This window comes from Pantherophis guttatus, chromosome 1 (assembly GCF_059756535.1).
Source record: "Pantherophis guttatus breed Tessera chromosome 1, ASM5975653v1, whole genome shotgun sequence".
NCBI classification, from domain to species: domain Eukaryota; kingdom Metazoa; phylum Chordata; class Lepidosauria; order Squamata; family Colubridae; genus Pantherophis; species Pantherophis guttatus.
Window position 1 is genome coordinate 56,881,871 of NC_142063.1, and position 14,288 is coordinate 56,896,158.

Consider the following 14,288-nt stretch of genomic DNA (forward strand, 5'->3'; position numbering starts at 1 on the left):
TTTCCTGTTTCTTCCCAAGGTTCCAAAATTAAATATTTGAATTCTTTCCAAAATGTGGTTAGGGAGTTTGCTCTGATGAACTTAGTCCTTAACACTACTACAGAAGAGTCAAACAGCAATTAATCCAACAAGCTTTTCATGCAAATTTGAGGATATTTCCTAAAGTCTTTTTTTAAAAGGTAGAATAGTTCTTAGGAATTAGAGAGAAGATGAATCATCCACTTTAAAAAGTAATTAATGTTTGTAATTAAAGATATAGTTTAATTGTACCCTCAAGCACTAGACAAATGTGGGTTTTGCAATTTTCACACAACACCATTGTTGGAACAAATATAATTGGTGATTTTATAAAACAAGTAACTAGCATCCCAAAGCAGAATTTTGATAACATTGTGAATATAAATGGAAAATTCAATAAATGACTTCAAAATACCTATTTAGATAGCTGGTGACACTATGTAAAAAGCCTACACAGTGTAGGCAGGGAGAAGAGAAAAATTCTGGGATACTACACTGTATGTATATGTGCAAGTATATGTATATACATGTACAGACACATAAACACAAAATCAGAATATTGTAAGCAATATAGAAGGATCTGTGATAGTGCAGTGGTTAGAAAGCAGTATTGCAGGCTAACTCTGCCAATAGCCAGGAGATCGATCCTAACCGGCTCAAGGTTGATTCAGCCTTCCATCCTTCTGAGATTAGTAAAATGAGGACCCAGGCTGCTGGAAGTAGCAGTAATATGCTGTAAACTGCTTAGAGAGGCCTGTAAAGGACTATAGAGGGGTATACACATAAGAAGTGCTATTGCTATTGCTATAGAAAGTGGAAGAAGACACTTCTGAAGTTGTTGGAAGACAACCTTTAGAAAACACAATTTATTATTTATATCTATTGTCTCAATTATAATAAAATTGAAAAATCTATCAAGCATATTTTGTATAGTCCAGCTAATTTCTTATTCCCAGAAATGGACTTGCTTGAAGATAGAGACCTAACATTCCACTTAATATACTAATCTGATTTTCTTTCTGCCCAAATTGATCCAATTCTCTTGGTGGGGCACTAACCTTTCCATAGGCTCCCTGATAGGTATTAATTAACTTTATTCCTTCCTCATAGTAATTTTGCCTCTAAGCACTAATCCAATTTATGAGATAACAACTTATCTGCTATCTGTTCTAGAAAGACAAGCTTTCCCCTTCTTGCTGAGCAGCCACAAAGAAAAAGCACAATGTATTGTATTTATGATGAGATTTGTAAAAGATGCCCTTTGACAAGCTAAGACCGCAAGGTGGATAGGATGGTGAAGCTGAATGTAATTTGTTCCCAAGCCATGTAAAGCTTTGCATACCATTTGTTGTAAATCCCATTTGTAAAATCTTACATTCAGTCCTTAGGATTTTAAAGGCACCTTAGATATTAATGCTGTGAAAAGCCTGAAGTTCATAAAAAGTTCCACAAAGTCAAATTCAAAAATTATCTAGTGAACCATGGTTACATATTACAACCATTGGTTAAGATCATGCACCACATTTATTTTATTTATTTATTTTATTTTGATTTATATGCCGCCCTTCTCCGGAGACTCAGGGCGGCTTACAATGCGTTAACAATAGCCTTCATACTTTTGTATATTTTATACAAAGTTCATAAAAAGTTCCACAAAGTCAAATTCAAAAATTATCTAATGAACCATGGTTGCATATTACAATCATTGATTAAGATCATGCACCACATTTATTTTATTTTATTTATTTATTTTATTTTGATTTACATGCCGCCCTTCTCCGGAGACTCAGGGCGGCTTACAATGCGTTAAGCAATAGCCTTCATACTTTTGTATATTTTATACAAAGTCAGCTTATTGCCCCCACAAACCGGGTCCTCATTTTACCTACCTTAGAAAGGATGGAAGGCTGAGTCAACCTTGAGCCTGATGAGAATTGAACTCGCAGTAATTGCAGGCAGCTGGAAGCTAAATACTACCTTTAACAGTAGCATTAGTCTGCTGTGTCACTCAGGCTCCTAACCAATTAACCAATTAATTGGTTAACCAATTAACTCTGAGTTATTCCATAAATACGGAAGTAAAATTGGTTAAAATGACCATGCCTAAAACAATATCTGGTTTAAAGTGACATATGAAACTACCCACTATTTTCTACTATTGTTTACTGGAGAACTGTTTTCCAGATGGCTAAGGACATGGAAAGACAGAAAGAAAAAAAAAGATACATGGAGAAAGGAGAAGGCACCAAGGACAAGCACACATAAGTAATCCAGAATTGCACATATGTTAGGAAAACTAAAGTGGGAAACAAAAAGAATAAATGTATTAACTGTTCAAAGAAATAGTGAAGCACTAATAGGAAATGAGGCCTTTAACTATGGTGCTGGAAAAGTGCTGTGAGTCCCTTGGACTGCAAGGCGATCAAACCGGTCAGTCCTAGAGGAGATCAACTCTGACTGCTCTTTAGAAGGCCAGATCCTGAAGATGAAACTCAAATACTTTGACCATTTAATATGAAGGAAGGACTCACTGGAGAAGAGCCTAATGCTGGGAAAGATTGAGGGCAAAAGAAGAAGGGGAGGTGGCTGGATGGAGTCACTGAAGCAGTAGGTGTGAGATTAAATGACTCCAGAGGATGATAGAGGACAGGAAGGCCTGGAGGAACATTGTCCATGGGGTTGCGATGGGTCGGACACGACTTCGCAACTAACAACAATAGGAAATGAAGAAAGAGCTCCTCAACTGTTTTGGACTGACTCTCCAACAAGCGATTTTATCTGGAAATTGTGAAGAGCAAGATGAAGGGCAAGACCAAATCTTAAAATTATTTACAATTTTAGATGGCTTGGGACTGCAGTAAAGAAGGAAATGAATGAAAACAGGCTAGAAATTGACATTATATGAAAAGAAAATGAAGGTAGCACAGATATTTTGCCTTGAAAAACTAGACGTGATATGATGGTACCCTTCAAATACCTTAAAGATCAAGTTATATTCTCAGTCATTCCAGGGTGCAGAATAATGTCTGGAAGACAGATTCTAACTGAATGGGAGCAATTTCCCAGGAAGTTGGCAGGCTCCCTGCCATCAGATGTATTTAGCAGAGGATTGAACCACCATCCATCGTAGATTCTTGCACTGAGCAGGGGGCTAGACTTGATGGACCAATATGGCCCCTTCCAAATCTGCAATTTCAAATCCCTTTTTAACATTTCTTTAAATTTATGTTTGTCAGTCACTCCTATATCAACACCTTTATTATGAATACTTTCAACATTAAATCCTAACAAATAAGCCTTTAATTTTACTGTGTATTTTCTATTTTCACATTAATTTACTTTACTTGTTGGTATGATTCATGAAGTATCAGACAAAGTGGAGAAAGCATCTCTGAGCTATTCTTGGCTCCCCCCACTCCCCTGAAAAAAAACCCATGAGATTTTACTGAAGCTTTAAATCTGAAACAAACAAAACTAGTTACAGAGGTCAAACTCATATTTGCTGGAGATCAGCTTTGAACTCAAATCTCTTCCACAATTCATATAATTCAAGGCACTTTCTTTTCTTTTTTAAAATCACATCTAGATTTTCAAACTGCTTTTTTAAATGGGACAATTTCAGCCTATATCTGCTGAAGGTATTTATTTATTAAATGTGTATACTGCCAAATGTCATGAGTCATAGGAGTTTAGAGCAATTATAAAAACAGAAACTTGAGAGCAAATAAACTATAATAAACCAAATCAAAGCAAATAAGTACATTAACAATACAACAAAAGCTAATTAAATAAAGACAATTACAAAGAAACAATATCCATGCCGTTTCTAAGCCTGGCATTTTCCGGACTGTAACTATGATGTGTATTCAATAATGCCTCGGCAAATGTACTTTAGAAGCTTGTAAGGCCTTTAAGGATAGATTTGTGGGCTGTAAAAGAAGGAGAAAAGGAAGTCTGAACTCGTGACAAAGTTCCACAAAAGCATCACTTTTGATAGGAAAGAATATTGTACACTTCAAAAGGGACATTGTCCTGATCTATTTGCATATTTGAAAGATGAGATACATTTGTGAGCTTGTGTGGCTTAAATCCTAATTCAGACTACTCATGAAGGTTTGTTTGGAATTTCCGATTAGGGATCTGGATACCGGAATTAGAATATCTCTGTTAAAGCTTAATGTTCTTTCTTAAAACTGAAGATCTAATGTGTAATAGTAATAAGCCTTTGGACTGTTATAATCACAGACTTCTCTAAATTTTAATCAGAAATTTACCTCACAAATAAATAATATAATTTGTAATTTTATAATTGAATCTCCAAAGCCCCTTTTTATCTCCTTGTTTTTTTTTTCAAATAAAACATGTTTTTTTTTATCTCTTGTGAGATTGGTCTCTTTCCAAAAATGTGAGAAGAAAAAGCTGAATCATTTACTCACATGTCTTCACATTACATTACCAAGGTCTTGCACTAATGGAATTAATCCACCTGTTGTATTTTTACCTTTTAATTGCTCTAAAAGTATCAAAAAGTATGAGAGTCCTATATCTTTTCCATATCAGGGTCAGGATGTAAAAACCAGGTGCCTCCTGGAAATTAAAGCAGGAGGCAAGACCATGGTGTGAACACACAAGAGTTCTTCTGGAAAAGATGGTTTGAAACATCTAGCCTTTATTTTCGGTTAATTGCTAGAGTCAACCAATATGTCCTGAACTTTCTGAATGACAATTGGAATCTGGATATGCCCAGTCCTAATCTAATATTCTAACACCTGGTCCATGGTAATTCCCAGGAATGTTCTTCTCAATATATCTTAAAATAACCTACACAATAGCATGACAGTAAATACTTGCCCTTTTCAAAGTAAAATGTACAGATTCCTAAATCTAGATGAAGGTCCCTCTTTTTACTCTTGTTCTATTTCTTTCTTTATTATTTATCAAATTTATTTGCCACCCATCTTATGGTCCAAGGTTGATTCTGAGCGGCTTACAGCAAATTCTAAAAGTTTTTAACGTAGTGGTGGGGGAATCCCTTACTGTACCTCACAGGTACAGATCTTTTATGAGAAATGCTCAATTGCCTGTAGCGAGAATGCTTGAATGCTTTGGAAGTATAAAAGAAAAAAAAAGACTGTTATGCTTCCCTTTGATAAGCTGACCCTTAGAAAATGTTGTTTTAAAACTAACCCACAAGTTCTATTGATACTTATTGTTTATCAGCTGCTATCTGGGACTGATAAAGGTGGGCAGTCAGCTATGCTACTTTTAAACCTTTGCTCTCTCTGGAGCTGCAGGCCCTTTAACAAGCATGCCAGGAATAGAGAAAGGGACTTGAGTTCTTTTCAGATGAACTGGTTAAATGCCAATTTTGCTCATGAACAGTCATAAGCATGTTCCTGCAAAGCAGGATGTGATCAAACTATTCAGAGCTGGAAAACCAGGTTTGCTTGCCAATTACGTTATTGCTTCAGTGCTGAGTATCAAATAGTGCCACACCAGCTATGAAAAAACTGTTTTTCTTTTAACAACCACCACAACAAAACAAATTCAATATCTTTGGCCTTTTGGCTAGATTGTAACACAATCACAGGTCCTGAGTATAGAGAAAAAAAAAATAATACCCAGCTGAGAATGTTGAACTCCCTGTTTGCAAAGGAAAAATAACCATTTCCCTGCCCCCAAACAAGTAAGAGAAAACTAGCAGTAGCCCTTCCTCTGTTACCAGGTTTCAGCTCGGCTGCCAAGTCACTCATGTTAAACATTCCTGTTCAGAAGGTGTAAATGGCAAAAGGCCAGCAGCTGTTTTGAGTTATTTCATCACACTGCCCACTACTGGCAAATGCATTTATTCAAACCAAAGTCATTGAGAGGAAGAGCTAATTAGAAATATTTTTCTCTCCCCCTAAACAATCCAATTGTTTTGATCACTCTGAAATAGAAAAAAAGAAGCAGGATCTATAATATTGCAGGACTGAACTGTTCACGGGTCTACCATGCCTTCCTCCAGAACAATACAGTCTATTTTCTACAGTCCTCTTAACTATCTAGCAATTTACCGATTTGGGCTATCTAAGCAATACCTGTTACGATTAGCAGAATTACAGATGTTTGGGAAGAAGGACTAGTGTATATAATACATGTCAACGATATATAAATAATTTCTTCATTTAAGCATGTTATCTCAGTCCTCTCATTTCCTTTGCAAAGAGCAAAGCCATGATAGAAATTCCACAGGATCACACACTACTTCTTCACTAATAAATACAACTTGGCAACTGAATGTCAACATTTTTTCTCTTCTAAAAGAAAACAAAGTGAATAACCAAGAGTGCTGTCAATGTTTAGTTTTGTTGTTTGCTTATAGTCGCTTGAAAATATATATGAACGTGATATCAAATATTTGAATTTATGCCATTTTATTTGTTTTTGCACATAGTAAAAGTAATTTGTATGTTTGTACAGTAATCTAGTAGACTATTACTGATTATATATACATGTATCATTAAATCCTGTGAAGAAACTATACCCTGTTATGATGACTATAGCACACATACATTTTTAATAAGTACCTCGTCACACTCAAAACATTCAATTTCACTTTTAATTTAAGACTCCTAAGGGCATATTGCACCTTCATTATCAGCTAATTACAACTTAATTGGCATCATATAAGACAGGAATGCCAATACCCATAAGACTAGTTCAGATATCACCCAGGGCATAACTGCATACTTACAAACAACTACAGTAGCTACTAAAGAATAATAAATTTTGCCAGCTGAACTCAAACTATAATGAAAGCATATGATTGTGCCTATATCTTTTGTCTGATACCAAATGGCTAGAACAGAAGGCAAAGGCCCAATGTTAATCACCACAACATAATCTTTCTTAAATATCCCCCCAACCCTCAATTTACTGATCAATGATCTTCAAGAACCATTGGGGCTATAGCTGTTGTCAATATTAACAGATACCTATTCAGAAGCAATGTTGAATAGCCTACTTGCATAAATGTTAGCATATAACATTTCAGACATCAATACATTATAGAGAGATATTTTACTTTCCCTATACCACTAGGCTTGAAATTTTAGGTCTGGATAGCCTCGAACGACGCTGTCTACGTTCCGACCTATGCTTAGTTCATAAGATTATTTACCAAAACATCCTACCTGTAAATGGGTACTTTAATTTCAACCATAATAACACAAGGGCTATATCTTGATTGTAGGAAATATGACTTCTGCAATAGAGTAGTAAATGTCTGGAACAATCTACCTGATCCTGTTGTTAGTCTCGCTAATCCCCATACCTTTTACCTTAAACTATCTACCGTGGACCTTTCATGTTTCTTAAGAGGTCCCTAAGGGAGCGTGCATAAGTGCACCAGTGTGCCTACCATCCATGTCCTACTGTCCCCATTTATATGTAATCATTCTATGTGTTTATGGCTATGTTTTGCCTATTTATATTCTTTTATTTGTGCCTTTTTCATGTGTCCATGTCTATGTCTATACTGTTACTTGTTTCCTTGTACTTGTTGATAAATAAATACATACATAAATAAAATAAATAAGGTTCAAGTACTCTCGTCTCTTCAGTGACAACTTATTTCAGATGAGCAGTAACATTTGGATATTAAGATATTATCTGTGATACATCTAGAATAAGTCTGGGGACCTAAGATGGGGGACCTAAGTCCAGGCAGGGATACTCAAACTGGTATTGTCCACATATTGGAGATTACAAATCCCCACATTTCTGAAGATCAGGAATGCTGTCCAGGATTTATGGAAGTTCTCGTCCAAAAATATTCTGGAAGATACCAGTTGCCAATCTCTGCATTTAGCCTTTTATATTCTGGTAGCAATCTAATTTTCTATCAATTGTGAAATAAATATTACCTTGCCAATTTGATGTTTGGGTTAAAACACGGGGATGGGGAGTGGGGGTGAGGGTCCGTGGAGGAATCTTTTTTTGCTATTAAAGACAATAATCCACAAATTGCCCAGCTAGTTCATACTAATTTGTCTCAATATCAGTAACACAATAAAAGATCATGGACAACTTAATTCCTTTCTTCATCAAGATAAAAATCCTTCCGTCGTTTATTTGGCAAATCAAGTCTGAGACAAAGAACAGTAGAGAACATAAATATTATACTGTGCTGTATGTCAAATTCTCTTCAGAGAAAAATAAGGACTAAACGGAAACTAAGGGTAGTTTAAAAATGCACTTAAGTGAAGGGGATAAATACCAGGGAAATAACTACTACTGTAGAATTTTTGGTGAGCTGTGATCTTGGTTGCTTGCGTGCGGACATTTTATTATCTGACTAGGTAACATCATCAATGCTATGTGGAGTTTGTTCTCTGTTCAAATACAGTTGTTTGCTCTGCTAGTATTGGTGGAAGTGTGGTTTTCCCCTCGGTAATTCTTTGATTGAGGTATAATTTTCTGCTTGATTGCTGATCTGGTTTTAATTCCTGTTTATCTGGGTGTTGATTGCTGGAGTATTCTGTTCTTTTTGTTTTCCTTTCAGTTTTTTTATTATCTTTTTAATGTTGTGTAGATGTGGCTTATCTCTATGTGATGATAGATGGCTGATTTTGGAATTTGGAAATGCCAAATTTCCATGAATTTCCTAGCTTTTTTGGATTTAATTTGATTTACGATATCCATGGTTTTCCAGTTAAAAAACCTGTCCATAGGATTTAAAATTTTAGAGAGCTTCTGACTGATTGATCCAATATGCAAGCGACACCTTCATCATAATAAAAAAAGGAACAAGTAGAGAAGACACATGAAAGACTAACATTTTCAAAGGAATAATATTCACAAGGGAAAACCACATACTACTTTCCCTGGATATCTTTATCATTAGAGGAAATGATTGCAAATTAGAAATTAACACCAACAGACAAAAAGAGTATAATAGCATAGCAATAGCACTTAGACTTATATACCGCTTCACAGTGCTTTACAACCCTCTCTAAGTGGTTTACAGAGTCAGCATATTGCCCACAACAACAATCTGGATCCTCATTTTACCTACTTCGGAAGAATGAAAGGCTGAGTCAACCTTAAACCAGTGAGAACCAAACTGCTGAACTGCTGGCAATGGGCAATCAGCAGAAGTAGCCTGCAGTACTGCATTCTAACCTCTGTATCACCACGGCTGATAATACCTTAATCAAATAATTATCAAGGAGGAAATTTTCCTACCAACACTGGCAGGGCAAGCTACTGTATATAAACAGGGAGCAAACCCCACATTCATGTGCAAGATGATGTTAGCTAGTTGGGTAATGAAATATCTTCAAGCAAATAACCAACTTCAGAGAGCACCAAGGACACTACAGGTCAACCCTGAGCTACATATACTCTCTTCTATTGAAACAAACTAAAAGCTAAAATTTGAAAGTTCCGATGTAATAAAATTGTTAATTGCCTGGCACTATACAACTGGGAAGTCCATAAAATACATTTAACTCTTAAATATATCAAGCAGAGCAGTACTGCTTGGAATCAAATATTTGGAGTGCAGTATACTTAAGATAAAAGTGGCATTTATGGCCTGCACTATCTCCTTGAAACTCCAATATACTACAGTGACAGCCGTACATATCTCAAGGTGCCAAGAGCTCAGAGCCAAGAAAATGCTCAAAGAAAGGCCTTTTATAAAGACAAGCTTGGACCCGACTTTCTGATGAAGATATGCACTATTTCAAATTATAATTCAGAGTAACTTTCTAAAGGAATGTTGGAAAGTGTATTGCAAAAGATATATTAAATAGATCAAAAGTGGAATAGATCAATTATAAACCTTCCTTGTTCTGTTGTCTTCTCTTTTACTTTTTGTGTTCTATATTTTAAAAAAATAATAGACAAAATTTTGGGAAAAAAAATATTCTATAGAAATAGCAAATTTCTATAGAGGCTACACTTTGCAGCTCACTTACTTTCCTGAAGAAGTAACCTTCTGGAAAGAAGGGTCAACATAAATATTCCATTTCAGAGTTGCTTTTCAACAGCTTTAATCATTCTTATTCACTATTTGTATTTATATATACATTTTAAAAATAAATATGTAGTTTCCTGTTCCTTTTATTCCTGTTTCTGTTAAATGTATTTTCCCTCCCTTTCTACATGTTTCCACTTTTGGTTTCCAATGACATTTGGAATTTAGATTCAGTCTTCAGAATTTAAAATTCCTGAACTTTCCACTTCTTATATAATTTAAAAAGAATTCAAAAAATGACTTTGAAAAATTCAGTATTGAATGTGTTTATGTCTCTGCGTGTGTACAACTTATTTCACTGTGATACTTTTTGTAGGGTAATCAAGAAATTTTCTAAAAACTAAACTGCAAACCCTTCATATTTTTAGCAATGATGATGAGGTGGTATAAACTAACATAGACTTACTTGAGCCAGTGCAGCATCTCGCTCTTCTATCAATGCATTAATTTCTTCAGCTGTTATTTTCTTTTTCTGTTTCTGGATCCTGTATATGCGATCGACAATTATAGCTCCTGTCCTCCTTATCGCCATACCGGTGTCTGCATTGTTTATTCTGTTCAGTAATTCCTGTAATGTCTACCAACAGCATTCTATGTTAGTCAGACAAGAAGTTTTAATATACTTTATTTAATATAGGGTTTTAATTAATAGGCACATGTGAATTGTAAATTGACTGAGTGAAGTTATTGAATTTTCATACTGCAGCAAAGATGTACATTATTAGTGTGTCAATTCTTCTTTTCCCCACATCTTAGTTTCTGAAACCCACTCAATTGAACTTAAGCCTCTAAGATATAAGACTGACATCAAGAAATCTCCTCAGAGAATGGCTTACCATGTCATTTTCTTCAGGGTTAATATTTTCTAGCCTAGAAAAAAGGACACAGAAAGCCTGATCAGTAGCATTTCCTTAGTGCAGCAAAATGAATTCGCTTTTTAAATCTTTAGAACCCTCAAGTAATTTCATTCTACTGGTCTTTAGAGTCAACCATGACACTGAACATATTAAAGTGCCACCTGCTCGATTCCATCTTTCAATAATGCTCCATATCTTCAGCACTGACTTCAGAATGTTAAGTTATTAATGTTTACTGCTATATATGACTACAAGGATCAATTGTTCATATGTGCTTAGATGAAGAAAGTTCCCCAGCGGCAGGGGCACCGAGGCACCTTTTATTTATTTAATTCTGCACCCACTGAAAAACATAAATAAACCTCCAGCAGAAATTATATATTTTAATTTTATCACATCCCTCATGACAAAAAAAAAAAAAATCCAAAGCAAAATAAAAATCTCTAGCTCTCCAATCCTAACACCTATGTCCGAGGCTCACTATTTTTAATGAAATTAATCTGCAAGAACATTTGCATGGAATTGCCATCACAAGTCTGTGGAACAAAGTCTATTGATTTTTACTTCTTAAGAGTAATTTAGAAAATTAAACCTTCTCTAAAACCCCAAACAATTAGACTGAAACAATGTGATAAGAACAAAGACTTGGGCCTCATTTTTTTCAGCTGACACATTTTTCAGTTGTTACTAGCTCGGTCAAAACCTTTCTGCAGAACTGCATGTTATTAGCTCAAAACATTTGTTCTACCTCATTTCCAAAACAATGGTAATAAATAAAGAGATATAACATTATAAAAGGTTGAATGAAAAGCTTGTAAATACATTTTAACCTTTCTATAAAATTGAATTATACCAATCAGTAAAGCGAGCAATCAAGTTATGATATCATGCAAATCAGGGATTAGGAGGCATCGACAAAGCTGGAATCTGCATGCGGTAGAAATACTGCATAGCATTCCTCAATTACCTATTAATATTGCAGCAAGGGATTGTGTAGTCATTCCATTCGTGCTTTTATGCAAGCTTATCTAATTTTGCACTTCAAATGAAAACTCAGTGCACTTTAAAATTACAGATTTTTTCAAACTTTGTCATGCCCACATGCAAAAAAAATGAGACTACAGAAATATATTTGCAACTATTGTGAAAATAAGATAATAATAAAAAGTACACATTAAAGAAAACTGCAAAATGTCTGTATTTTGAAAAATAGCATAAACTAAAACAAAAAAAAAAGAAAAATGCATATTAACAACTTAATGGATCATTTTGCAACATCTTTAAAAACGGTTTCCAGGTGAAATGAATTTAACAGAACAAAATATATTCTATTTCAAATTAACAAAATACTTTATTTTGTTTCACTTTATTTCTGATGGAAAAGTAGCCTCAAAAGATCTAATTGTCTTCCTACAAAGTAAGACTTCTAATTCACAACTTTGTAGTCAAACTCTTGAACCCCTGGATGAAATGTTACATTTCCTTTAATTATCCATGCATAAATCAATACTGGTTTCCCTCTCTTACATACCACAGTCAATCATCACCTGTGTCAGGATCAAGATTGAGATCACACATGAATTAATCTAAACTGTAGCGAATAAAACCAGTGTCCTGCTTAAGACATGTAGAAATGTAGCTCTTTCTAATCATTCCAAGGAGGAGAACCAAGAATTTAAGAGAATGTGCCCACAGAGATTCCTCACAAATTACGTTCACAAACTGGAGCTTAGAAATATGTTATATAATTGCTTAAAAAAATCCACCAAGTACTTCCTACTTTCTCCCACGTATAGCAAACTAAGAGCTAGAAAATAAACGTGTGCCTGTATGCATGGAGTTAGGTATGTACAGCATACATATATGCATAATGGCCATATGAAGAAAGTGTGATAGATACACCCGAGCTTTCCCACAAGACAGTGGACATTAAGCAGCCAGAATAAAGATGTGTACATACGTTTCGAGAGGTTGTTCCAGTAGCCTTACTTGTTTACATACATCATTTCTCTCCTCACTGGCCAACTTCAGTCTAGCCATGATGGCTTCATCATGGTCGTGTTGTGTGGAATGGATTTCTTCTACCAGAGCTGCAATATAGTAAATAGATGTGTTGTATAAGTATGACGCACAAAGGAAATTTATCTATTTTATAGCTGTTTTTCTAAATTAATGGATATTTATTTATCCATGGGAACTAATTATAATGTCTTCCAACATAATCGTTTCCAGATAGACACCCATATTAGTCAGGACCCAATTAAAATTTTATAAATTAAATGAATTGTTAAACCTAATACAGATATGTTATTTAAGCATGCTTAAGAGATGTAAGCATCCAATGAATTGCTTTTCCTTTAAGGCATTGTTTATCAACTTCGGCAGCTTCAAGATGTGTGAATTTCAATTCCCAGAATTCCCCAGCCCAGCCTTGCTAGTTGTCAAGATTGAAAAACACTGTTTTAAGGAAATGCTGTATTCTACTAGATGCCAAGCTAGATCTAAAGCTGCCATGTAAAAAGAACCATGCTGGATCAGAGCAAAGGCTCATCTACTTGAAGGTAACTGAGCTAGGGCAACGCAAGGAGATACGGCTCCATGTGCCACCTGTGGCACGCATGCCATAGGTTCACCATCATGGCTCTAGAGCATGAGGAGGAATGAAAGCACAATAAATACAATTAAAAAGAAAAAAAAACCCAATCAAGCAGGTTATAGATAAAAACACTGCTGAGAAATTTGTTACAGTTTTGGAGAAAACTATATTATTATACACAAAAGCTGTGTTTTGAACAAGTAACGTTAGCTGAAGGTGCCTCTGCAAAAGGTATTTAAAAGGCTTTAAAATAATTAGCCTTTTATGAGATTTATATCCTGATTTTCTCTTGTACAACTCAGAGTGGCATACATGTTTTCCTCAAAACATACTCCACAAAATGTTTTGGGCAGAAAGAGTGACAATCACAAGAATTAAAAATTACTGGTTTCTCATGCAGTACCTTAAGTGCTGCACCAAACTGTCCATCTCAAACTGTTTTTAAGAAAATGTTAGTTATGTAAGTTAGTGGATATTACTCTATTTTAAATTGGACCAGTGAATAAACTGCTGTGCGGAGGGTGGGAGAAGAATAATCACCTGATAAAAGCTAAAAAAAAATCTGGGTAATCCATTTGACTTTAGCGGAACAATGGGCAAAGATTTTCAGATCTATTGCATCAAAGTCACCTTTGCTATTTCCTGGAACACCTAGGTTTATCTTGGCAAACTATTTCAGCCAAGACAAGTTCGTTTAAGTATTTTTTAAAATGACATTTTAGTTGAAATATGAAGCTTCTTGAAATAAATGTGCATATTCTATGTCATGTTGCAGGAATAAGGTATCAGTCAC

At 35.1% G+C, this 14,288-nt stretch overlaps 1 protein-coding gene across 2 annotated transcripts in view; it reads right to left on the reverse strand.

Annotated features, from left to right (window-relative positions):
• The window catches only part of MIPOL1 (mirror-image polydactyly 1), a 178,979-nt gene that overhangs the window by 105,415 nt on the left and 59,276 nt on the right, over positions 1–14,288 (reverse strand). For both annotated transcript variants that reach the window (XM_060687415.2, XM_060687416.2), the window contains exons 5-7: positions 12,860–12,989; positions 10,879–10,912; positions 10,449–10,619 (exon numbers count right to left, since the gene is read on the reverse strand). In XM_060687415.2, coding sequence (XP_060543398.2) covers positions 10,449–10,619; positions 10,879–10,912; positions 12,860–12,989 — 335 coding nt within the window. The remainder of the gene's footprint in view (positions 1–10,448; positions 10,620–10,878; positions 10,913–12,859; positions 12,990–14,288) is intronic.